Source organism: Rasamsonia byssochlamydoides, assembly GCF_041956645.1.
Source record: "Rasamsonia byssochlamydoides strain NRRL 3658 unplaced genomic scaffold VTN77scaffold_77, whole genome shotgun sequence".
Classification (NCBI taxonomy): Eukaryota; Fungi; Ascomycota; class Eurotiomycetes; order Eurotiales; family Trichocomaceae; genus Rasamsonia; species Rasamsonia byssochlamydoides.
Genome location: NW_027192460.1, coordinates 42,740 through 66,727, shown reverse-complemented (window position 1 = coordinate 66,727; position 23,988 = coordinate 42,740). Strand labels below are relative to the sequence as shown.

Below are 23,988 nucleotides of genomic sequence, written 5' to 3'. Positions count from 1 at the left end.
ATGACTTTGAGGATCTAGCTGATTGCAACACCTCCATAAGGCCACCGACAATCACTCTCGAACTTCACAATTGAACAACATCAAGCTTCGTCTTCTCCATCAACACGATTGGGCGGGATTCTCTGCCACGCGTCCCTTACAGATGAAATTCGCGTCCGTCGAGGAAAAAGAAAAGGTTGGTAAGAGGAGACGAATCACGAAACGTGATGGAAGAAGGCAGGCAGCTATCGTGAGGAGACCGTTTACGTCAGAATTGTCACCAATTCGTCACAAGCATGGGCGGAGAGCAAAGTCGTCTACACTGATGCTTCAGACAATATTAGCCTCAGAATCAGTGGATATCGAGCAAACAGACCGCTTGGAGGCGACAGTCAAAAGCCCCTGCTGAGACAAGAGTCACCAGAATCGATGCTCCTTGATGGAGATGAAGCTGGTTCCTACAAGTCGATAAGATCACAAAGAGAACACCAAGCAGAACACACAAAACCATTGATCCAACCTAGTTTGCTTGGCCTTTCCAGTGAAGACACTATGACGATGGCCTCAACTCACTCGTGTCAGCCCGTGGTGACGAGACAGGTCTCTTCTGATCTCCTAATTGACAACAGTGACGCAGATCAAAGAACTCCAAACGGGTCTGCTACCGCTATCTCCACGGGAAACTTGCAGCCGAACTCCAGTGGTAGCTTCTCTCCAGCCTCTCACAGCTCAAGATTGCCAGTTCTCCATCGATTCACAATAGATGACCAGATTCTTGCAGAACGTGAAAATGAGTTGGCGAAAAGCCGTTCCTCGATCGGACCACAGAGTACATACGATACGCACGTGCATGACACTACACCGCAGCCTTCTCCAGAGCTTCTCTTCAGGAGCCGGGATCATTATTCCGAATCCAATCTCACCAATTCCTCAGACGGGATAATCCATCGTGCACAGTCTTTTGCGAGCAATCAGACAGGTTCAGGCTGGCTGCCCCAGTCAGAACAAGAAGGAGAAGCTACTTACTTCTTTGCCACTCCCAATGGGAGGTCGACCTCGATCCAGGACACAGAAACCAGACCGATGCCAGCAGCCCACGAGATAGCACGCACCAGAGCAGAATGGGACTTATATGCTGGATCTGCCTGCCAAAAGAGAACCTCTCCTCCAATCTTCTTTGGACAGACACTGTCGCAGAACTCGCAGATCGGAGTTGACGAAGTTCAAACGCCTTCCCGACTTGTTGAGCAGAGAAGTCAGAGCATCGGACGATCTCAGCAAGAACAGTCAGAACTCGACATGCATATACCACAACGCTTCACGCATGACCCTTCAGTTCCTGACTCCAGAAACCCCACTCGACAATCTTCAAGGCATACCAATGCCAATGTCTATGACGATAACCGAAAGTTCACTACAAATATCCATTGTCATGCGAACCTAACGAGGAGCTTCGCCCACGTTGGCAGGAGCCGAACTACTATATCACCACTGATACATTCTTCAGGGCGCGACATCGGGGCGGGACGCCAGCAAACCACCACTACGCAGACAGCAGGAGAACAGGCAGAATCTTCGTCACGTCTCCCATCAGCATCCTTTCGCTTCCCGGCTTATTGGACGCCACAGCATGAGCAGAGACATACATCTGCTGCAGCGGCGGCGATAGCAGCCTCCTCCTCTCCAAAGAAGAAAATGCAGCCATCGCCTGTTCCCCATCCTTCTTCCTCTTCTCCTTCTTCTCTCAGTTTCAGCAGGAGGTATATTCTTACAGAAAAAAAAGCGCAGGATTCATTTCCACATCGAAAATAAAGTTAATAATAAAGAGAAATACGAAAGAAAGAAAGAAAGAAAGAAAAAGAAAAGAAAAGAGAGAAAGAAATTCCCCTTCTGGTTCTTTCTCCGCAAAAAAAAAACGCTATTTATTTCAAGTCAGTCAGTTAAGTCAGTTACGTCAGACAGACAGCCAGACAGTCGGACACACATCATGTACTGTACTGTATTGTACAAACCGTTGACCCTATTTATTATTTATTTTTACATTATGAAGCAAAAGAGTCGGAAACCCGAACTCGACCTCGAACTCGCCAGGATCATGATTTTTTTTTCATTATACATTATCACGTCATCATTATCGTCATGATGAGAGGCAAAAGAGATAGGTACATACGTAGGTAGATAACTAGATGGGCAGTCGTTATCTGTAGCGCAGCGCGTTTCAACTGGCACATCCAGTGAAATGACAGTTGAATGGGGCAATGAAAAATCGTGATATCAACCAATGTGTTGCAATAAAATGCCAGATAGGAAGGATGGTAATATGTCTGGCTATATCCATCTGTCCCCAGATCTATATCTATGACACAGGCGAGCCAGTCTTCTTTCTTGTCCCAAAACTGCCATTTGAAGGAGCTCGATAGGTAGCAGAAAAAGACGAAGAGGACAGATTGGTGGAGGGCGCAAAGCTGATCTTCGTCCCGCCGAGTGCACTCGAAGTCTCTGTCGGGGTGTCATTGTCATTATCACAGACCTTGATCCAACCGCTGCCAGCAGTGGTTTGACGTTTCAGGTCTGGAGATGAGGATGACGGCGACGAGTTGTTATTCTCATCTTTTTCTTCTTCCTCTAACCCAATGTCTCGCTGTTTCCTGAGGACGGGTTCTTCCGATTCGTCGTCGTCGACGCCGTCGTTCCGGTTGATATGGTCGCCGCTGGCCATGTATCGTAGCAGACTTTCACACAGCCGGTTCAGCACCCATTCCGGCTCGGTCTGTTCAGCCAACATCGGGCTGTCTTCCCCGATCCAGTCCCACTGGATCAGGCCATACTCATTCTCATCGAGCTCGACGGATTGTGATTGCGATCGAGGGTCCGTGAACTGGATCAGTCGCGTGAACTCAACCCATTCTTCATAGCTGTATCGCTTGATCCCTGCCGTGCGGACATCCTTGGCTACCCGACGAATGGCAAAGGCCAGATCTCTAGCCAGCTGCCGGCGGGAGGGAACCCGCTGCCTCGCCAGTTGCTCCAAGCTTCGTGGAGGTGGATGGTCGGAGTCGTCACTGGCATTATCTGCACGATGGTTGTCATCATAGACACCCACACGAAATCCGCGTGCGATACGCTTCGCTTGCGTTCGACGCAGCAACAGCTTGTGGAGAAACGGATGTTGGAGAACAAACTCCCTGTATCTTCCGCTTTCCGGTAGGACGGTGAATTCAGCAACCCATTTCGTGGCGTTATTGAAAGCCTCCATCACGGTGTCACTCATTTTTGAAATGAGAATCGTCATAGTCGGCACAGCGATCAGAGACCAGACGATGAAAAACGGCCGGCCGGGGTTCGACTTCGGCGTGATGTCGCCGTACCCAATTGTCAACAGAGAACAAAATGTGAAATACAACGCATCAAAATAATTCAAAGATTCGAGGCGCGAGAAGACAGCGGCTCCACAGCACCAGACAATGCCGTAAGCGATGAGACTGACAGTCAGAGACGTCCAGCGTCGGAAACGAAGCGTCTCGCGCTGGATGGCACGCATCGCATCGAATCGATCCTTTTCTTCCCTCATCACCAGTGTTTTTGACTTGTTTCCCGCGAGGAAGCTGCTGACCACAGACCGGAGTGGTTGCTTACCAGTCCTGTCTCGGGAGGAATCTCTGTGCCGTCGGAAACCGGCTCTATGGCGTAGCTCATCATCTGAGCCTGTTTCTGGGTCCGATGAGATGGTCACTGATCGCTCCACTGTCCTGACGCGATTGCGCCGGAGATGAGCCTTGATGACATTGTCATCAGTCAGCTCTCTGGCGAAACGACTGATGCTCGCAACCACCAAACCAAGGATGACGATCCCAATCACTGCGTAGGGGAAGATCAGGCCCTTGCCGACGCTGTTTTGGGCCGTGATATCACCGAACCCTAACGTAAGCACCGTGACGTCTGAGAAATAAAGGGCATCGGCGAAGGAGATATCGATGACCCGTGAAAAGACGGCCGCGCCCACTGTCAACCAGACCATAAACGCCGCGGTCTGCAGGATCAAGGTTCGCTGGTCGTCCGTGAGAGCAAAATGTTGCGGATAATGCCCGAGAACGTAGCCCAGCAAATTGACCATCAACATGGAGCTGAGAATGAAGTAGAGAACGGCGGCGATGACACCACTCCAATAGCCTTGAGAGAATGTCTGGTCGGGCGGGATGGGAAGGTCATACATATGCATGGCGGAAATAATTCCAACCAACTAAGTGGCAGGGCAAGAGTCAGCACAGAAGCCATCTGGACAAGGGTACAAGACTCACAATGCCCGTGGCCAGGAACCACAAGATGATCGAAGCAGGTAATGCGATGATATATCGGACTCTCCGGGTAAAGTTGAACAAGAGGAAAATATTGCCCACAAGACCCAAAGCCAAGGAAGTCGCATTGAGGGCAACGCACCTGATTTTGATCATCAATAACATGAGACAAAGTAGAGTATCCAGGTCACAAATAAAAACGGCCCTACCATCGGGGATCATGAATGCCCATTTGTATCGGTCTGCCATCGATACCGATAGTATTGAACAAGATCCGGTTCCTCCATGGACTTATGAGAGCCACAACGGACATGACATTTGCCAGAGGACCTGCGGTCGCTGCCGCAAGAGGGATCACTGTCGAAGCAATCCACCAGTCCCTGAACATTCATGAGTGCATGAAAGAAAGAAGAAGAAGACAGGGACATACTGAGGCTCATCATCATCGGGAGGTCTCATGCGAAAGTTTCCTCGGAATCGTGTCCATGTCCGTGTCCGTTTCGGTTGTTCTTTCCTTTCCAACGAGGGATCAGATTCGGGTCTCTGGTCCGCAACAGGCACAGGGCCGTTATTCTCCATCTTTGATGTGATCAGAATTAGGCGCATACAAGGATTCCTGGCGGCGGACAGGATCGAAACGGCAGATTATCGGGGGAAGAATGAGAGTCCCATTCTTGGAATTAATAAATGTTGTAGGAGCTGGATGCTACAAAACCGGTTCGAAGATCCCAAATGACAACGGGAGGTGACGATCACCGAGTGATCATGTGGATCTCCAGTCATTCTATTGACGCCAATGCCGTCATTGACCCAAGAAAGAAAAATTCACGATGATATCTGACATTAGCTTCACCCGTGCGATACATACAGTCGTAGAATGGGGGTGAACGGTTTCTTTCAATAATATTGGAAAGGGCCAAGATTCAAGACTTTTATATCTCCCCTCTGCTTCTGTGGATACCAACCGCTTGGATGGGACATATTTTTCGGGTCCGGGGCGAACAATGCCGATTCGCCGAGGCTTCCAATCTGTGGGCGAGCATCAACGCTGTCATGACAAAGAGTTACTATGATTAGTGAAGAAGAGTGGAACGGTGGGCCGGATGCGGTCGAGTAACCTGGAAGTTGGAAGTTGGAACCTTGGAAGGGATACGCACTGACCTGGACCAGACTGGACTGAAACCAGAGTTTGCCACTGATAACTTAATTAATGGTAAATAATAGTACGGAGGATAGTTTGAAGATAGCTTGAATGAGATGGCATTCCTTGGTGCAGCTAACACATGCACCTGCCAGTCTAACGGTGCCAGCGGTTGCCTAGCGCGATTACCCGCCTCCACACCCGACCCTCCAGGCGATCAGCTCCGCTTGATTAAATATTGGGTCTTGCACGTCAAGCTCGCTCTCCTTCAGAGCAAGAATACTGGTCTACGATCTCCGTGTTCTTGAAGTTCTCTACGCCATGCTCTATCTCACCCACGTCCTTCATCTTCTGACCCTCTCCGCCCTCTCCGCAGCTCTGCCGTCTCATCGCCGTCTTTCTCCCACCAAGGAATCAGACTCGACTCCTCTCCCGTTGGTGATATGGCACGGATTGGGAGATAGCTATGCAGCAGAGGGGATGAAAAAGGTGGCCGCGCTGGCCGAGGAGGTCAACCCGGGGACCTACGTGCACCTCATTCACCTGGCCGATTCCGACAGCGGCGATCGCCAGGCCAGCTTCTTGGGGAACTTGACGGAGCAGGTTGCGCGGGTTTGCGAACAGTTGGCATCAGAGCCGATCCTGAGCACCGCGCCGGCCGTCAACGCGTTGGGTTTCTCGCAAGGAGGGCAGTTCCTGCGCGCCTACGTCGAACGATGCAATTTTCCGCCCGTTCACAACCTCGTCACCTTCGGAAGCCAACACAACGGCATCTCCAAGTTCCAAGACTGCGCCAGCTCCGGCGACTGGGTCTGTCGAGGCGCGGAGGCTCTCCTGCGATTCGGCACCTGGTCTGACTTCGTGCAGTCCCGTCTGGTGCCGGCACAGTATTTCCGCAATCCGGAGGAGCTGGACGCCTATCTGGAGCATAGCAATTTCTTGGCGGACATCAACAACGAGCGGGGGGTCAAGAATCCGCATTACAAGAACAACCTGATGTCGCTGAATCGATTCGGCATGTTCATGTTCGAGGATGACACAATGGCCATCCCAAAGGAGAGCGCGTGGTTTGCGGAGGTCAACACCACAACTGGCGAGGTCACGCCACTGAGGGAGCGGCAGCTGTACAAGGAAGACTGGCTGGGCCTGCGAGCCTTGGACGAGCAGGGGAAGCTCGACTTCGAAAGCGTTCCAGGGGCACACATGCAATTGACGGACAAAATCTTAACCAAGGTATTTCGGGAATATTTTGCTCCTGTGGAGGATGATGATGACAACACCTTGCCCGAGCTATTGGTCACGCAGGGCGTGCACTAGACGGACACTTCTCCAAGTTTGTAATTGGCTGTATTCTACATATGACTGGACAGGAGGAAATGAATGACTCACTCTACGCCTTCTTCATACTTACCTGCTCATTATCGTTCTACGAAATTATACCAGCTTCTTATGTACCCACCTATGGAGGTATAGTTCGCGAAGACCTCGTCTCGTACCTACTAGGTATAGTTTACCTATGTACCGGATGAGTCACAATGTGGGAACGGAACTCCCGTGAGAATGCAATGCGGTTGGCCAATTCGATAGAAATAATTCAAGAATATTCGAATAAGCTTTCGAAATTAATTAATTATTACTCCGTAAGCTTAAATCACGACCTCTGATTGGTGTGGTCAGGAACTGAGCTAAGAATCGTATATTACAAGTATTTAGCACTGTACGGAGTACAGTAGTACATTTAATTAAAAAGGACGATTCCAATGCCAATGCCAGTGGAATAGATTCAGAATTTCATTCAGTCAAGAGAACCCAAAAGGAGCTCAACATCTACCCTTGTTTTCAACCAGCAATTACCAGGCAATCAGCAAAAAGAGACGATATAAAAAAATGCCCCTTCACCCCGCTTCCTCCCTCATACCCCCGCGCACGTGGACTCGACGAAAGAAACCAACCACCACTGCGACCACAACCACCAACACTACAGAGAGAAACAAAGCTCAAGATCCAGCTCAAGAGCAAGAGCAAGAACAAGAACAAGAACATTTCTTCATCTCCACCGATCCCAAATTCCTCTCCGCCAAAGCCGTCAATGCCGCCTTCGCGAGGGACTTTACGTACTGGGCGCGTCCGTTCCCGGAGGAAGTGACGCAACAGATGCTGGAGGGGGCGTTGTGTTTTGGGGTGTACAAGTACAAGGACAAGGACAAGGACAAGGACAAGCACAAATACAAAGATACTACTGATCAATCGGGTGGGAATAATGGCCACGACGAAGGAAAAGAAGATGGTGATGGTGAGATTGACATTTCAACGCTCCACTCCCAAGACATTGAACAGATCGGCCTCGCCCGCCTCATCACCGACACAGTCACCTTCGCGTACCTGACAGACGTCTACATTCTGCCGGAGTACCAGGGCCGAGGCCTAGGCGCGTGGCTGATGGACTGCGTGGCCGAGACGCTGTCTGCCAGCAACATGCCGTATGTGCGCCGCATCATGCTGGTTACGACGAATCGGGCGCTGGACGGCGGGCAGCGTGAGGATTACTATGCGGCGAAGTTTGGGATGAAAGTTGTAGGCGTTGAGAGGAGGGGGGAGTTGGTTCTGTCGGTTATGAGTGCGAGGCCAGGGACGCAAAGCTTAAGGGTTGACGATGATAAAGGAGAGAGAGTCTCGAATTGATCCTCTTTTTTTTTGGAGACTGGAGCATTGATGTCCTGAACTGAACAGGGTCTGTTCAGCTATGGTACTGGTCTCGACAATCCCATTTCTCCTAGGAGGGTCTTGAGGATCCAGAGAACAAACAACACCAGGATGTCCTCCTGCATGTACATACTGTACAGTATATAGAATGTAGTCTGAAAGGAAAAATATGTATGGAGATTCACGGCCTCGACCACCCGGGAACGTCTGACTCAGTTGGACCCTTGGAGACTTTGTGTTTCCTTCCCGGAATCGTCTGTTTCCCGCTCGCCTTGCAGTGTGGTGGCTTGAAATATGCCGCATCATCGTTCTTCTTCGTTCTCTTAGGGGTTCTCATGGTTGTTTTCGTGGTGATCCAGATCTGGAAGCAGGATACCGCCACGGTGCCTCCTCGAATAATAAAGCAGCGAACTATCGCGTCTGGTGTCTTTTTCACCATATGCGTTGGAGGTTCGATGATGCTGATAATGCTGTTCATTTACCATCTCCCTGTCTGGTTTCAGGCCATCAAAGGCGTAAGTGCCGTCAAGTCTGGAATCATGAACATCCCCGTCGTCCTGTCTCTCGTGCTTGGTTCTATCATAGCTGGAGTATGCGTCAGTCATCTAGGGTATTATGCGCCCTTCATGTACGCGAGCATGGTCATCATGTCGATTGGCGCGGGACTCCTCACCACTTTCACAACCACGACCGATCATCAGAGTGGACTCGCTACCAAGTCGTGTATGGTTTGGGTCTCGGTTTCGGGATGCAGCAAGCCAGCTTGGCAGCTCAAACTGTCCTTGCGAAAAAGGATATCCCAACCGGTGCCGCCTTGATGATGCTGTCGCAGTCCCTTGGCGGTGCTATCTTCCTATCGGCCGGTGAGACCGTTTTCACGAATGGCCTCATCACGCATCTCCAAGGGGCGCTGCCTGGTCAGTATGATCTTACTCACCTCGTTGCGAATACAGGAGCAACCGATCTTCTCAATGTCATCGATCCGAAATTCTTGCCGCTCGTGTTGAAGGCCTATAATACCGCTGTGACGAAAACATTTACCGTGGCTTTGTGTCTGTGCTGTATCTCACTTCTTGGAGCAGTATGAGTAGAATGGTAGAGTGTCAAGGGAGAAAAGCAAAAGGGTGCTGATGTTTGAGTCGCTGCTGACTGAGCATAGACTCCTTTTTCTGTTGTCTTTTGAGTTCAGAATAATCTCCCCTCACTGCATTGTTGACCTGGTGATCATTTCATAAAGTATGAGTTAATATAGCATGCACAGTACAACGTTAATTCGTGAGAATAAATATAACTGTCCGGTGGTATCCCAAACTTCCAAGATATAAACTCCCCAAAAAAAAGCAGAAAAATAAATATGAGTAAAAACAAACAACAGAATAACAAATCTTGGGATACGTTTGGCTGCTATATGACCAGCCCGGATAGACTACAAACCCGACCCGAGTGTCAAAAAGCCATCCTCGCCAAATTGATGCTGAAACTGTTGCAGCAGGTCGTCCCACTGGTCACAGTCCATGGGACTGTCGGATGAGAACGTATCGGCCATGGCGGTAATGTCAGGATCGAAGTCGTTTGAATTCGTCTTCTGGCTGGGAGGCGCATGAGCATAATCGGCGAAACTTCCACTTGCAACCTCCTCGGATGTCGTAACGCCGTGCCGCTCTGCGCAAGACGCCACCTCAGAAGAGGACTTGGTTCGTTGAATCTCTTTCGAGAATATTGTAATAATCTCCGGCCGGGGAAGAGGTTGCAGCTGACGACGTTCGCATTCCGCCACATGCGCAGACCAGGCCTTCACGGCCAAATGACCTATCGCTAGATGCAACGGACTCCTTGCTTTTGGCCCCAGCTGTTGATAGTACCGGGTACAAGCACCATCGATCAAATGCCACGCCTTTGCCGTCTCTTCACCGACAGTGCGATATCGCAGCTCAGATAGCATGTAGATCAGAGGATCCCATTGGAAATTAACATGCCAGAGATATCGCTGTGTAGTCTTAGTCGTTTGTAGGATGGTACCGTACTCCGCCACGTCCATGCAGATGGCGAATAGGCGATCCTTTTCGAACTGCGGCATACGTTCACCTCGTTCCTGGTAATGACGGGGATGGTGGGCCATCAATCTCACCACGCCCACAACAGACTTGGCCACCATCATGGTCATGAGATGCAGCGGTATGGACGGGTCGCAATGCTTGACGAACTTCTCTTCAAGAGCATTTTCCAGCTCGTCAATTGCTCGGTCTTTTTCCTGTAGCGGTACGGAGGCACTGCTTATGGACCCCCAGTGCCCGTCGAAGGTGACAACCCTCGAACTTGCCTGGCGGTATAGCCATTTGCCAAGTTCATATCGCATCAAACAAAAGATCATTTCTGTAGCACCAGGATGTTCAACGGGTCTCTCTTTCATGTCAGGATAAAGGTCACTATCGTTGACATTGAGAGGAGTATTTGTATCCGCGACGGGGAGGAGGGATGAAATAGAACCAGACATATGGCCGATAGTGGCATCGACGACTACGACCTGCCACCATAAACGCCGGCGCAGTTCTGTTTCGAAGACGGATAAGCCAAGATGCGAACCATCCCTGTGCAGTCCAATCCGTTGAGCAACTCGTACAGCGATGCCGCTCAGGGACCAGAGGGCATGTGGATTATAGACCAGACGAACAGACAACTGCAAGATACATAGTTAGGAAGATCTTCAAAGGGTGAGGGATCGCCTACAAGGAATATGACGAAAGCCTGAAGGACCACCATGTCGGATGTTTTGAGGATCCCTGCGTTTATCAAGGCCTGTTGGGCACCCTGCCGGCACCTAGCCAGAAATCTAGCCTTTGTTTCACCAAATATTTTAGTGACCTCTTCATCACTCAGAGCCGTCAAGGCAGCGCTGTAGATTGCAAACATCAGAGCCTCTAGCTCCTTTGGTACAGAGCTTAGATCGCTGGTCGCGTCAAGGATCCGTTGTTGTACCGTGGGCGCATGAATTATTTTGGTTAGAGGATTTACACTCTCAAGAAAAATCTGCCATAGTTTAAATATATGTATGGGGTTAGGATGAAGGCCAGCCAGACTTCTTCTAGACGAAGAGCCGAAGACAAGAAAGTTTTCATCAAGGTCGATTCCATCACTCTGATCGGGAAGTGACTGATCCGATATGTCATCGGAACTTTCAGGAAGCATATCCTCTGCATCTTGAAGCTATATCTCTCAGTCAGCGAGTCCTGAAGATTCTGACAACGGATTTGTCGAACCTCATTGCTAGCGTTTTTCCAAAGATTACTGATTCACCTGGCGTAAGCAGCGGCCGAATTGATGTTGAAAGGCAGGAAAAACGGACTTATCAAGGTATATAGATCTCCCTTCTTTTGTGATCAATCTTCCAGGTCCGATTTCTCTGGTATTGGATTCGAATGGATTCGGCACAGCCGTAGATTCACCGTGGTTCACCGAGTTCACCAGGTTCACACGAGTGTCATGGCGGACAGAGTCAACACTATTCTCACTGTTACCATCAATAACTCTTGGATCAATTCCGTTTTTCTTTAAAACTTCCTCGTAGCGCTTGAGACGTGCAACCATTACATGTATCGTCTCTGACTTCTTTTTGCGTCGGCGAGGCGGCAGCGGCTCACGAAACACGCATTCGACTTGGGCTTTGACGCAGCCAGAGCATGGATCATTCCTGTCACATTTGACCTTTCTCTTTTGACAAAGAACACAAGCGTGAGTCTTTTGCCGCCCTGAACTCGAATTGGTTGTAGAATCTGCCATGATCTACACCAGTACACAAGCCACGGGTAACAGACATCACAATAATTTCCTCAGGCTGCAGGTCGGAATATTTTAAAGACAAATACGTGGTGCCGCAAATCACATTGTTTCATGATCTGGTACGTTAGTAAATGGTTTGAGACCACTGGTGTAGTTATCGGGTTATCATTCTTCGAGGCTGGGCTGCGATGTGAAACATGTCGGGGCTTAGTCAATCCCCACGTCAGCTCCTGCTCCGCTCCGCAACGGCGGTCCTGTTCATCTCTGACAACACTTCAGGCATGAGCCTGAGCCGCAGAACGGCATTCCGTGGGTCCTTTTTAACGATATCCGATGTGCCACGGGCAGCTGCTCTCCAAATGTTGTCGTGGAATCAACGATGATTTCGATCTTTCCCTTGAAGAAAGGAAATGGCAACAAGTTTCGACCGACTAGGGAGAGGGGCAAGAAGTTGGGTCACAGAGTGAAAGAATCGAGGTACGCAGCTGGCACTCTTTCCCCCTCGATATCAATTACTAATTTTCTTTGTGGATCACAGGTCTGAGGGTGAAACTCCTATCCACCGCACGTCATCGTCCTGGGACCTCCTCCCCGTCGAACTTCAAGTCAAAATATTCGCGCAATGCAGCATTTGGGACCTGCTACCTCTGAAGCTCGTCTGTCGTGCGTTCTACGAAGTCCTCACGGTTCATGAGCAATCAATCGCTCGGCAATACCTCCGGCGCAGGCGCCACGGGACGCTTCCCTCCACCATCAGTAATGAGCGAACCTACACACGGAATCCCGAAGACGATGTGGTCCTCCTTTCGGACTTGTTCCCGCCGGGAAAAAGTGCCAAGGGAGGCCATCTGTATACTTTCAGATATCTGCACAGCCTGAGACGTCGGCAACAGCTTTGTGCGCGACTCTGTTATTACCTGGCGGATCGGGTTATGGATAGATTCATGCATACGGAGCAGGTGCTTATAAGGTCGAGGTTCCCTTCGAAGACCGACCGCAATCTTCTTTTTGACCGAGGTGTGGCCAGCCTCCAATTTAATCTCATTCCATTGATGTAAGTCAGACGCTAGCTGGTATTGCCCTCAGGCCTGTCCAACTAACTCAATCAGGTATTGCACGTTATACTTTTTAGAAACATACGCCTTCGCTCGTAAAGAGCATCTGAATAGCCTCTTACGAGATTACGAGGCTGGGAGACTTCCGGTCCCCATCCCTCTAAATATACGATCAGCCATGTATAGAGAACTGCAAGCCAGGATACTGCGATCCCCCCCGTTCACAGACACGTCGACTCTGATCGCCACACATCACTGTATGCATTTGCTTGTCTCTTACCTGCGCCATACCATGCCCCCAGACGACGACTGGGCGCCATCCGATAATCGCTGGATCGGCGCGTTATTGACTGCATCCGGGTTTGGGAGGATTGTCGAGTTCTTTTCCGCCGAAATCGGCGACGGAGGGAACCAGCGGGCGCAACGGAGGGATTTCATGCACAATTTCCATCATGACTTAATGATTAATGAACGAGACGAGATGAACCCATTGATCTACGAACGTCCGCCAGACGGTCTGCTGCATCATCAGTCCATACGCGATGTCTGGTTTGACGTGGCCAGCCAGGAGTTGCGAGCTAGGAATGCCATTCCGCATGATACGGAGAATTTCTCGGTCTGGAACGGGATCCCGGTGCTTGTTGGCTGTGAGGACTGTCGCAGTGCCGTTGGCTGGCGGGCGTGAATTGAGGTAATTCCCGCGCATTGCACTAATTAGATTTAATTACCTAGATAGATGATTTGAATAGACAAATTTAATAATCAGTTGGCGCGGGTGTTCTGTTCGTCCAGTTATCTACACCGTTGTACACTCTCGGAGCCTACCCAGGTAGCCCTACTCCTAAGCCCTACTTGTTACCCCAGCAGGTTTGTTTGCAGTGTTTGTACAGAGTGGTAGGTCAAAGCTTCAAAGCTTCAGCATCCAAAAGGTTTAGTCCAGTTGAACTGAGGGACCAGGTCAGCTGACATTTTTCAGAGGTAGGCAAACAGACATCATGTGCACAAGGTTCTGTCCGAACACCAAATTGAATCCTCACATGTTGGACAGCATGATCATCTCATTCAGCTAGGGGGGTCAGATCAGATCATGTGACCTGCTTTACCTGTAGTACAGGTAGCTACATGACCCTCTTGTGCACTTCTGTCCGAAACCCAAACTGAAAATTGGTAAGTCGGACAAGGCCCAAAATCAGTGATTTTTGATGCGAGGTTTCTGAGTCACATGACTTGCCTAAATAGGCTAGTGGTATTTATATACCGCCTGCTATACATGGTATTGGACGCACACCGCTATTGGGGATTCTGCCGGCAGAACTGCCTACTAAGCTGCTACTATTTTCTTAGCGCAGGGACAGCCCAAGTCTATAATTATGCCGTGGAGTAGAGAAGCATGTGATCTTGGAATAACATAATTATTCTCTCAGAACTATCACTAGATATCGATACTTTATCAATGGGATATCCAACGCCTCAACACCTGCTGAATACCTCGTGGACGGTGCATCGCCTTTCCCCCTTGCACCACGGAAAGGAGTACCACGACACCATTCTTGGCAATGCGGACGCGCTGAAGACCTATGCGAAGCGTCTGCAGGACCTGCTCACGGGCGATGTCCTCCGAGGAGTCCAGGTGGGGTTGAGTGCAAGTAGTACTCCCTCCGACGACGCGCTGGTCAAGGCAGGCGCTTTGACGGATTGCCGGTGGGAGGCGATACCGACCTGGTCTCATTGGAACGAGGAGCGAGAGCGAGGCCACTTCTATTCGGATGATGATGATACGACTGAGCAGCGACAACAGCCCATAGCGTTGAAAGATACCCTGGGGATCTTGGTCACTCTTGAGTATGAGAATGCTACGTACAAGGCTGCTCTGCTGGCGGGTCCAGATGGCTACTCGGATGATCGTGATGACGATGATCGAAAGGATTCAACCTATCTCCCTCTGCTCCTAACACGGCTGCCCAATCCTCTCAGACAGACCTTCGTCTCTTTCCTCTCTGTTACTTTTGATACTTATTGTTCCATCCTGCGCTTGCCGTCGAGCTTTCTTTGTGCCACACTCGATTCTTACATTGCATCGTTGACGGCGGCCGGTGAGGACAATCAACAAAGCTCGGGAACTTCCCGCCTCCTCCTCGAGTCGGTCATGAAGGAGACGCAATTGACACTTGCATTTGCCCCGTCTGTCGCACCTGCACTGAGGACTTTAGACGTGCATCTCCCCCGAGAGACTCTCGCAACGTTCGCCATTGATGGATCGAAGATCACGTCAAGCGGAACAACTATGGATGAGGTCTCCTCACCGTTCCTGACATCGCTATCTCACTATTTCAACAAGCATCTTGCCATGAAGATCGATCTCACTCAATCGTGGGGCCGCCGCAAGAACCCGGCAAACGAACATATTTGGCTGAGCAAGATCGCCAGTGGCGCCTTTGTCCTCGGCGCTGAGGGAAGGGTCAAATTGGTCGCCGACCCTGAGCGCACAGGTGGATCCACAGGAGAAGACGCAATAAATGACCACGAGGACGAAGCGAGGACAAATCGACTGATTCTGCGAGCGAATGAGAATATCCTCCGGGCTTTGGTGCGCAGGGCGGTCGGTGAGGATCTGCAGGTTGCTCACAAGACGTAAAGGAAAGAGGCAATGGAATCCTCTCATCTCGAGGGGATTTGAATGATGAGCGAATCTCGGGTTGTTCGATATCGATCGGGTATCGATTCTGATACAGGGAACTGCGCTTCGCTGAAACTGTGCGTGCAGCGTCATTCGCAACCGACCGAGGCGGTGTGCCGATATTTCTTATCCCTGCTTCGAGCGGCACCTATTTGAGCACAGGCTCGCGTGGCACCCGATGTCAACCAAAGAAAAGAGAAAGTGCAGACCTAGCGCCAATTTGTCCATAAACCTTTCAGATCTTTGTGGCCACCAAGGACGTCGAGCCAAGTCCCACTCTTCAAACAATGATCGCACAGATGAGGATATCTAGCTCGAAATCTATGCTGGATCACAGCAGGAAGAAATGGTCGCAATAAGCGATACAATGATACCGCACACCTCTACGTTTCGCCCCTTAACCACTGCGGAGGAGCGAACGGAGAAATAAGTATCTGGCTACGGACGTATATTCCGCAAATTCCTTCTATCTCCAACTTCATCACTCATAAATAAGCTTGTTGGTATAGTTCACGATAATAATAATAATATAATGAATGTATCGCACCATTCGCCATTGCGTAGCCAAGAAAGACGGTGAAAAAACAATTCGAAATGAAAGTGTTCCCAAGGCACAAAACAACAACAACAAAAGACTGTGGCAGTATATAAATAACGTTCGTTCATCGTATCCAAGCAGTGAATTTCCAAAATTTCATCATCAATCAAGCCTCTATATCCTCCAACTCTGTCAACCGCAGAGCCTCGTCTACGCTGGAGACGAAATGCCTCATTCCCCCGCAATAGTTGACAATACCGCTACGTTCGAATTTCTGGAACACGTCGCCGTCAAAAGACGGGAGACGGCAGAAGAACACCCTCACGCCGCGATCGACGTACGCCTGGACAATCTCCAGCAGAACCTGAGTGCCAGAAGCGTCGATGCTGGTGACGCCGTGGACATCGAAGATGATATTCTTGTCCCGCTCCTCCGGCCGGACTCTCGGAAGGGCGGGATGGGCCCGGTTGGTGCCGTAGAATTCAAGCCGGCGGAGACGGTTCTTCAAGTCGCCCGTGTTGGCGAATGTAAGCGGTTCGGGGATCTTGACGATTAGACAGCCCTCGATGAATTCGACTTTCTCGGGATGGAGCTCCGCGTTTTCAAATTGGTTCGAGGTGCCAGAGACCTTGCCCAGGATTTGGATTCGAGGCTGCGTCGCGTGCCGGATGACTCGAAGGACTGAAAGGCCACAGCCAAGTGCGATTCCCAGAGTAAGAGAGTAAAATATGGTTGCTAGAAAGATAAGAATCATCAGAGCTAGTTCCGACCAGCCGCGCACTCGGATGAAGAATCGCAAGTCATGAGGACACTCTTCAATCAAAGAATAGGCGACTACCGATATCATCGCACAGAGTACTGCTTTCTGAGGTAATGGTCAGAGAATAGAAGATTCATGACAATCTGGGGAATAAACTCACAGGAAGATAATATAAATATGGCAAGAGGAACACAACCACAATAAGCGTTATTATACTTAGGAAGATGCTGCTCATCTGAGTGCGGCCACCAGTGGAAGAGTTCACTTTGCTTCTTGCATACCCTCCAAAGGCAGGAAGGGCCATGAAACAACCTGCAGCCACATTGGCCACACCTAAGGCTACCATCTCGCGATTCGCAGAAACTGGAGCACTCTTTATGCCGTCACGAGCCCCGTCGCCCAGACCCTTCGCAGCAACAGACGACTCAAAGAATCCAAGCAACGCGATAACGAAGGAGGTGCCCATTGCGTTGCGAACGTGCTTCATGTGGCCAAGGAGGAATGGCCATCGGAACGCCAGGAGGCCATTACCATCGCCCTTCACCGGCTTGATTGTCCCCAATATTTCCAGGCCCTGCTTGTCCCAGCCCATTTTCCACGTCAGTATAGCCGACAAGATGACAACCAGAAGACGATCCGGAAAATATGCAACTTGAGGATATCGTTTCCCGAGCGTCTTCTTCAGAGTTCTAAGGTAATGGTACTATCAGCGTGGGTTGTGCTTGAGAAAATAGAAGGATAAGAACCGACCTGAATAGCATGATGATGGCGAAACTGCCAAATGCTACGGCGCAAGTGAGACCATGCGCGTCTTTCCAATTTTTCACCAGAAACACCACTTTCTCAGCAGTGCTGCTGTGACTGACGTCTATTGCTTTATCAGCCAGTCCCATCTCCGGAATCAATTGATCCACACAGATCACAACTCCAATAGCCGTGATGAAGCCTCGCAGGAAGGGTCGGCTGAGGACGTTGTCCAGAAATCCCAGTCGGGTTAATCCGGCAATCAGTATCATTGCCCCAGAGATGCCTGTCACAATCCCCACCACTCTTGCATGCGCCACATCATCATCCTCATCCGCATGGCCTTGTTCTACACTTGACTTGACAACACTTCCGACGAGGAGGGATCCCGCAGCCTCTGGTCCCACGATGAGCTGGGGACTGCTGCCAAAGATAGCGTAGAAAAGCGGACTAATGACAAAGGAATAAAGTCCATTGATGGGAGGAGCATGAGCAAGGTTCGCAGACAGTGACAGAGCCGTGGGAATGTATATCGACGCGACGGTCACGGCAGCAATCAGATCGCCCCGGAGAAAGGACCATCGGTACTGGGTTATCCAATTGAGAAATGGGATGTAATAAGATAAGTACCTAAGCATTCAACCGTCAGTAGAAAGCAATAGCAAGAATAGAACGAGCCATATCTGGCATGACGTACATGGTCCGGTGATGCTTCACGCCGTGCTCCAGAGCCAACCTCTTGGTTACTGAGACGCCATCTGTTGCTGGTGTATGAACCCCAGAAGAGACTCCTCGTGGGGTCCTAAACCCCCAGGGAAACCCAGTCCCGTGAGAAGAATCAGTATCATGCTCTTCTGCTCGTGGTGAGAATGTTCCATGATTGCACTCCCTCAAGCCGCAGACGGACTCCCTTCGGTCATAGTCTTCCAACAGACGACTCCTGTCATCGGGTTCCTGGGCGCGAAGAGGACCGAAGTCAGACGATCTCCCCGCCTGTCCATTGTTGTTGGAAGCCGATGTCCAGGGCGACGGACGCAGGATGTCGGCAATACGATCGCGCAACGAACGGCGCTCATCCGGTCGAGGCGAGTTGACCGGATTCGAACTCGACATGTTCGCATCAACAATGATATGCTAATCACTCAGATGTCTTGACTTCTGGCGATCATGGTTGGTAGGCTTGCACCAGGGGCATGATATTATTCAGGAGGGTGAGGCAGCGATGCTGGCACACCCCCGCTGCAAATCCTCCGCTGGTATCGACTAGCGGCACAGTCGGCACACATGCCGACATAATCCAATCTCATGGCATCCAAATTCTTGTATCCGACCCATTGACATGCTGCGATTGCCGCAATTGATCTTAATCGAAACAGGAAAACAAAAACAAAGATCGAGAGCCTGGGTGGAGTCTCAGGTTGCTCAGGCCCCCGGGGTACTACAGTGCTACCCACCAGTCACGTGATGCTGCGGCTGCCCAACTGGCTTTGCCGTGTTTGGTCAACTGTGCGCCGCCGAGACAAGTCAAGTGCGTGAATGGATTTTGGTTGCCACACAGCGATTTGAGTGTGCTTTTTGTTCCGCTGCAAACCAAATCCAAACAGCGTCGCCATCTCACGGGACTGTCAGTACAGCCTGGCAACATCTACCGTGTCCATATCTATCGCAAGACACCTTGGAATTTTACTTTATATTCCCTGGACCGGAATCATTTTTCTGTGACTCGAATTTTTCGACCGCCACAACCCCGCCTTGGATAGGCGCGACCCCGCCAAGATGTCGTTAACGAACTGCCGCTTCTACGAGGAGAAGTATCCCGAAGTGGATAGCTTCGTGATGGTGAATGTGAAGCAGGTACATTGACCTTGACACCTTCGCGAATGGAAACATAGACTCAACATGGCTCGATTGCACAGATTGCAGAAATGGGCGCATATGTGAAGCTACTGGAGTATGACAACATCGATGGCATGATTCTCCTGTCCGAACTCTCGCGAAGACGTATTCGAAGTATACAAAAACTCATCCGTATTGGGCGGAACGAGGTCGTCGTTGTCTTGCGTGTCGACAAGGAGAAAGGTGCGTCAAATCTCGGTCGCTCTGGCAGGAACCTTACGGCTGACCTGTCTCTCCTGCCTAGGTTATATTGATCTTTCGAAACGACGAGTATCGCCCGAAGATGTCGTCAAGTGTGAGGAGCGGTATAACAAGAGCAAATCGGTCCACTCGATCATGCGCCACGTTGCGGAGAAGACCAAGACCCCTCTCGAGGAGCTGTATCAGAATATTGGCTGGCCTCTGAACCGCAAATACGGCCACTCCTACGATGCGTTCAAGCTCTCTATCACGTAAGCAATTGATCCTGCGATGGATTAGAGAGACCATTGACTGAGTTCCTGCCAGGAATCCTGACGTGTGGAACGATGTGACCTTCCCGAACCAGATGGTCAAGGATGAGTTGCTACAGTATATCGGCAAGAGACTCACCCCTCATCCGACCAAGGTGCGCGCGGACGTCGAGGTTACTTGCTTCGGTTATGATGGAATCGACGCGGTGAAGGATGCACTTCGCGCTGCCGAAGCCAAAAATACTCCAGATACCCAGATCAAAGTTAAGCTGGTTTCTCCTCCATTGTATGTCTTGACCAGTCAGACTTTGGATAAGAACCAGGGCATCAAAATGCTCGAAGAGGCGATCCAAAACATCGAGACCAAGATCAAAGCCGCAGGCGGTGGCTGTGTGGTGAAGATGGCTCCCAAGGCGGTTACAGAACACGATGATGCCGAGCTGCAGGCTCTGATGGAGAAGCGGGAGCGCGAGAACATGGAAGTCAGCGGAGACGAAAGCCAGTCGGAGAGTGATGAGGGTGTCCCCGAGTAAAAAACCGAAGCTTATGCCAACATCTCGACGCATTTTGGACCCTACATGCGACGATCATTTGTCGCTTAAAATTCACGGGTGGGCGGGCTTGGACGTGAACGAGTGTTAAAATCCTTGTTTTCTCAAAAGCACTATTCAAGCGGCTTGAAGCATAGCACGGAGATTCCTTGTTTATGACAGGCAAGCGGTTCCATTGGTTTCGTTTCTCGGAGGGACTGCATTCTGCTTTCGATGCTGAGACTTAGGGCGGATAATGTATGCCATACATACTTCCGACGAGCTTCTCCGGTAGTGAGAGATGACTCTGTCAGCCTCTCTGGCTGGACCTTGCGGCTACCCATAGAAATTTGTTTAGATTTGAATGTATGTATATTCATAAAACTGCATCGAATGGCGGTTTTTCCATTTCCACTTTAGGGGTGTACTGATTGAGGTGGAGCTCAAACAGTGTACCAGTGTACCTACGATATCAGTGACCCCTTTTGTTATTGTAATTAAGCTTGTGCCAGCAGATGCTCAGCTTCTCTCCCACTTCCTTGCTGCAGGCTTGGCTGTTCGGAAGCTACCGCGGATCACCCACGTGGATGAAAGGTAGTATCCAAGAAGACCCTCGGGCTACTACGTACCTTCTTGCAATAACCTCTTCCAATTTCCAACTTCTCCGAACGCAGTCGGTTTCTCGCCAATTCCTTCATAATTTGACTCCAGTATGGGTTCATGGACGTCCATCTTCAGTAATAATGGCCGCGGGGGAACTGCCCGCCGCTTGTACGAAGAGAGCCGACGATGTACGTCATAGCGTGTACTACCCACGTAATGACACTGACTTCCCGTAGTAGTGCTTCCTTCTTACAGCAGTGATGAGATTTCCCCCGCTTTCCCGTCTAAGGAGGTTACAAAGGTAGCTCTGCGTCTTAAATACCTAATTGAGCAGGTTATCTCTTTCGAGGTGGAGCGGTCCGCCATCACCAATCCCAACAGCGACGTGATCACGAAGGATGTCATACGAACGGCGAGAGGGGCTGGTGGAGAGGAGTATCGCTCTTGTGTTATATATTGCTTGCTCGTATGTCTGCGGTGGTTCAAGCAGCAGGCTGAAGAGGAGCTGTGGATGTCCGGCCTCCTCGAATGCCGTGCTCTCGCATGTGAGGTCATTGCAAGTCATATGTACGGTGTCCTGCCTGCCTTCCTCCGTTACGGCGGCTCTGACAGCTAACCGCGATCCAGAATCGAGACTGAACAAGACCAGGACTATCTTTTCAAAGAGGCCCTGCTAAAACGATATTCCGTGTTTCGGAAAGGGGAAGAGTCCCATCCTTTCAACGTGGCCGAGCGGGCAGTTGATATCCATGCGCTGAGGATCATTGCGTCCTCCGGATATCAGAAATGTATCAAGTACCTCTGGCGAGGCTGGCTCCGCCAAGATGCCCGCGATCCATCCCGATTTATCGAATACAAGGAGAAAGATAATACCAGTTACTGGGCCCATTTCCACCCGGACCGAATGAGGACCCCAGTCTATCAGAACGCGTTGTTGATATTCTTTTCTCTCCTGTACCTGGGCCTTTATACGGCCGTCATAAACACCGTCAATCCGTCTGGGGACCTGGATGTCGCGGAAGCGATCCTGTACACCATGACCCTGTCCTACCTCTGCGATGAGGTGACCAAGTTCTGGAAGATTGGCCGACATTACCTGGGATTCTGGAACGCGTTCAATTTAACGCTGTACAGTCTGCTGACGGTCTCGTTCATTTTTCGCATTGTTGCGTGGGCACATTCCCCAGACGTGAGCGACGAGCAGCGCCGCCAATTCAACCGATTGAGTTACAACTTCCTCGCTTTTGCGGCGCCGATGTTCTGGATGCGTCTGCTGCTGTTCCTCGATACGTTCCGGTTCTTCGGAGCCATGCTCGTCGTCCTCGAAGTGATGATGAAGGAGAGCATCATCTTCTTTGCCCTGCTTTTCTTCGTCTTGATCGGCTTTCTGCAAGCCTTCATCGGCATGAACGAAACCAACGTCGGAGAGGGGATCCCAGGGTCGATCGTCCAGGGGATGGCGAACAGCATCATGCAGAGTCCGGATTTCGACCTTTTCCAGAACTTTGCGCCCCCGTTTGGCATTGTGCTGTATTATTTGTTCAATTTCGTCGTCATGGTTTGTGAGTTGTCCTTCTCACCCTCCCGATGAGCCTTCAGACTGACAGAATAGCAGTACTCCTGAACATCCTCATTGCACTCTACAACAGTTCCTATTCGGATATCTCTGAGAACGCAGACGACGAGTTTATGGCCCTCTTTTCGCGCAAGACGCTACAGTTTGTTCGCGCGCCGGATGAGAACGTTTTCATACCACGTAAGCATTTCTTTAAAATTCCATCTTTTTTTTTCTTCCCCTTTCCCCCTTCGCTCTTTTGCATATATTTTTTGACCTTTTTTTTTTACCCGTCCATCTTTCTAGCTTTCAACCTAATCGAGATCCTCTTCCTAATCATCCCTCTCGAATGGTGGATGCCGGAAGATCACTACGAGCGCCTGAACAACTTCGTCATGGGCATCATCTACTCCCCGCTACTACTGATCACCGCATGGATCGAGATGCGCGAAGCCCGCCGCCTCCGCCGGCACCGCCATCGCGGCGAAACCGAGGACACGATCCAGCAGGAGTGGGAAGAACTCGCTGCCGAAGTGGACTTTGATGTCTCCGTGTCGGGCTGGGAGCAGGCGGTGCAGGAGACCAAGCCCAATGTCGAAGTGTCGACCTGCGTCTTGGAGATACGCGAATTAAAGGAGCAGGTTAGAGCGCTGACGGAGATGGTGAGGACGTTGACGGAGGAGAAGATAACACAAAGGGCAGGGGGAACGGGAATGGGGGCAGCGACGACTGGGGAACTGAGTAATGCTGATTATCAACATGCCAATAGTGAACGACTCTACCTAGGTAGCTAGCTAGGTAAGGGAATTAATTCTTCTTTTTTTTTCCCTTGGTGCCTGAGGCTTCTTCTATCCATCGCCTGGGGACACCGAGCCCAACCAAAGGTCTCGCCTCCCTGTACGGAGTAGGATGCCAGACATCAGAGATCGGAAATCATGAGAACTCTACGGAATCAGCCTAGAACACAGCCCGTCAGGTCCGTAGGACATTCGATCCATCTTCGTTGATCTTCTGAAAAAAAAAATCGTTAGATAAGCTAAAATTTGAGCGCTGTCTAGTTTTGAGGACTTGGTGCCTGCCTGTATCGTTGACACTTTTTGCACCGTGTATATACACCATCCTGATCAGTACATATCCATTTACATTTCTATTGTTTGGGGTTATTCAATGGAAATGCTACGAGGCAGCGAAGGGTTTTTGTTGGATTGCCAATCCCGATTGATCACTCGACATAATCAGGTGAACATGCAGTATATAGTAACTACAAAACGGTACAGAAGATG

General features: G+C 50.3%; 10 protein-coding genes across 10 annotated transcripts; 7 read left to right on the top strand and 3 right to left on the bottom strand.

Moving 5' to 3' along the window:
• Positions 1-408: 408 nt before the first annotated feature.
• On the top strand, positions 409-1,791 carry VTN77DRAFT_8719 (uncharacterized protein; the record flags this gene model as incomplete). Its single annotated transcript, XM_069425247.1, has 1 exon — positions 409-1,791. One exon carries the CDS (start codon positions 409-411, stop codon positions 1,789-1,791), a length of 1,383 nt encoding a protein of 460 aa, XP_069274388.1.
• A 544-nt stretch (positions 1,792-2,335) lies between these two features.
• Positions 2,336-4,853, bottom strand: VTN77DRAFT_8718 (uncharacterized protein; the record flags this gene model as incomplete). Its single annotated transcript, XM_069425246.1, has 4 exons — positions 2,336-4,219; positions 4,278-4,416; positions 4,484-4,654; positions 4,705-4,853. 4 exons carry the CDS (start codon positions 4,851-4,853, stop codon positions 2,336-2,338), a joined length of 2,343 nt encoding a protein of 780 aa, XP_069274387.1.
• Positions 4,854-5,736: 883 nt separating this feature from the next.
• VTN77DRAFT_8717 (uncharacterized protein) lies at positions 5,737-6,732 on the top strand (the record flags this gene model as incomplete). Its single annotated transcript, XM_069425245.1, has 1 exon — positions 5,737-6,732. One exon carries the CDS (start codon positions 5,737-5,739, stop codon positions 6,730-6,732), a length of 996 nt encoding a protein of 331 aa, XP_069274386.1.
• A 570-nt stretch (positions 6,733-7,302) lies between these two features.
• On the top strand, positions 7,303-8,097 carry VTN77DRAFT_8716 (uncharacterized protein; the record flags this gene model as incomplete). Its single annotated transcript, XM_069425244.1, has 1 exon — positions 7,303-8,097. One exon carries the CDS (start codon positions 7,303-7,305, stop codon positions 8,095-8,097), a length of 795 nt encoding a protein of 264 aa, XP_069274385.1.
• Positions 8,098-9,544: 1,447 nt separating this feature from the next.
• Positions 9,545-11,895, bottom strand: VTN77DRAFT_8715 (uncharacterized protein; the record flags this gene model as incomplete). Its single annotated transcript, XM_069425243.1, has 4 exons — positions 9,545-10,795; positions 10,846-11,322; positions 11,376-11,403; positions 11,462-11,895. The coding sequence occupies 4 exons, from the start codon at positions 11,893-11,895 to the stop codon at positions 9,545-9,547; spliced, it is 2,190 nt and encodes a 729-aa protein (XP_069274384.1).
• Positions 11,896-12,274: 379 nt separating this feature from the next.
• Positions 12,275-13,635, top strand: VTN77DRAFT_8714 (uncharacterized protein; the record flags this gene model as incomplete). Its single annotated transcript, XM_069425242.1, has 3 exons — positions 12,275-12,372; positions 12,434-12,949; positions 13,005-13,635. 3 exons carry the CDS (start codon positions 12,275-12,277, stop codon positions 13,633-13,635), a joined length of 1,245 nt encoding a protein of 414 aa, XP_069274383.1.
• Positions 13,636-14,403: 768 nt separating this feature from the next.
• On the top strand, positions 14,404-15,585 carry VTN77DRAFT_8713 (uncharacterized protein; the record flags this gene model as incomplete). Its single annotated transcript, XM_069425241.1, has 1 exon — positions 14,404-15,585. The coding sequence occupies one exon, from the start codon at positions 14,404-14,406 to the stop codon at positions 15,583-15,585; it is 1,182 nt and encodes a 393-aa protein (XP_069274382.1).
• A 746-nt stretch (positions 15,586-16,331) lies between these two features.
• On the bottom strand, positions 16,332-18,782 carry VTN77DRAFT_8712 (uncharacterized protein; the record flags this gene model as incomplete). Its single annotated transcript, XM_069425240.1, has 4 exons — positions 16,332-17,030; positions 17,086-17,614; positions 17,676-18,299; positions 18,367-18,782. The coding sequence occupies 4 exons, from the start codon at positions 18,780-18,782 to the stop codon at positions 16,332-16,334; spliced, it is 2,268 nt and encodes a 755-aa protein (XP_069274381.1).
• Positions 18,783-19,445: 663 nt separating this feature from the next.
• Positions 19,446-20,550, top strand: VTN77DRAFT_8711 (uncharacterized protein; the record flags this gene model as incomplete). Its single annotated transcript, XM_069425239.1, has 4 exons — positions 19,446-19,523; positions 19,586-19,748; positions 19,810-20,017; positions 20,073-20,550. 4 exons carry the CDS (start codon positions 19,446-19,448, stop codon positions 20,548-20,550), a joined length of 927 nt encoding a protein of 308 aa, XP_069274380.1.
• Positions 20,551-21,259: 709 nt separating this feature from the next.
• VTN77DRAFT_8710 (uncharacterized protein) lies at positions 21,260-23,499 on the top strand (the record flags this gene model as incomplete). Its single annotated transcript, XM_069425238.1, has 5 exons — positions 21,260-21,338; positions 21,387-21,717; positions 21,778-22,712; positions 22,766-22,906; positions 23,012-23,499. The coding sequence occupies 5 exons, from the start codon at positions 21,260-21,262 to the stop codon at positions 23,497-23,499; spliced, it is 1,974 nt and encodes a 657-aa protein (XP_069274379.1).
• Between the last annotated feature and the right edge of the window lie 489 nt (positions 23,500-23,988).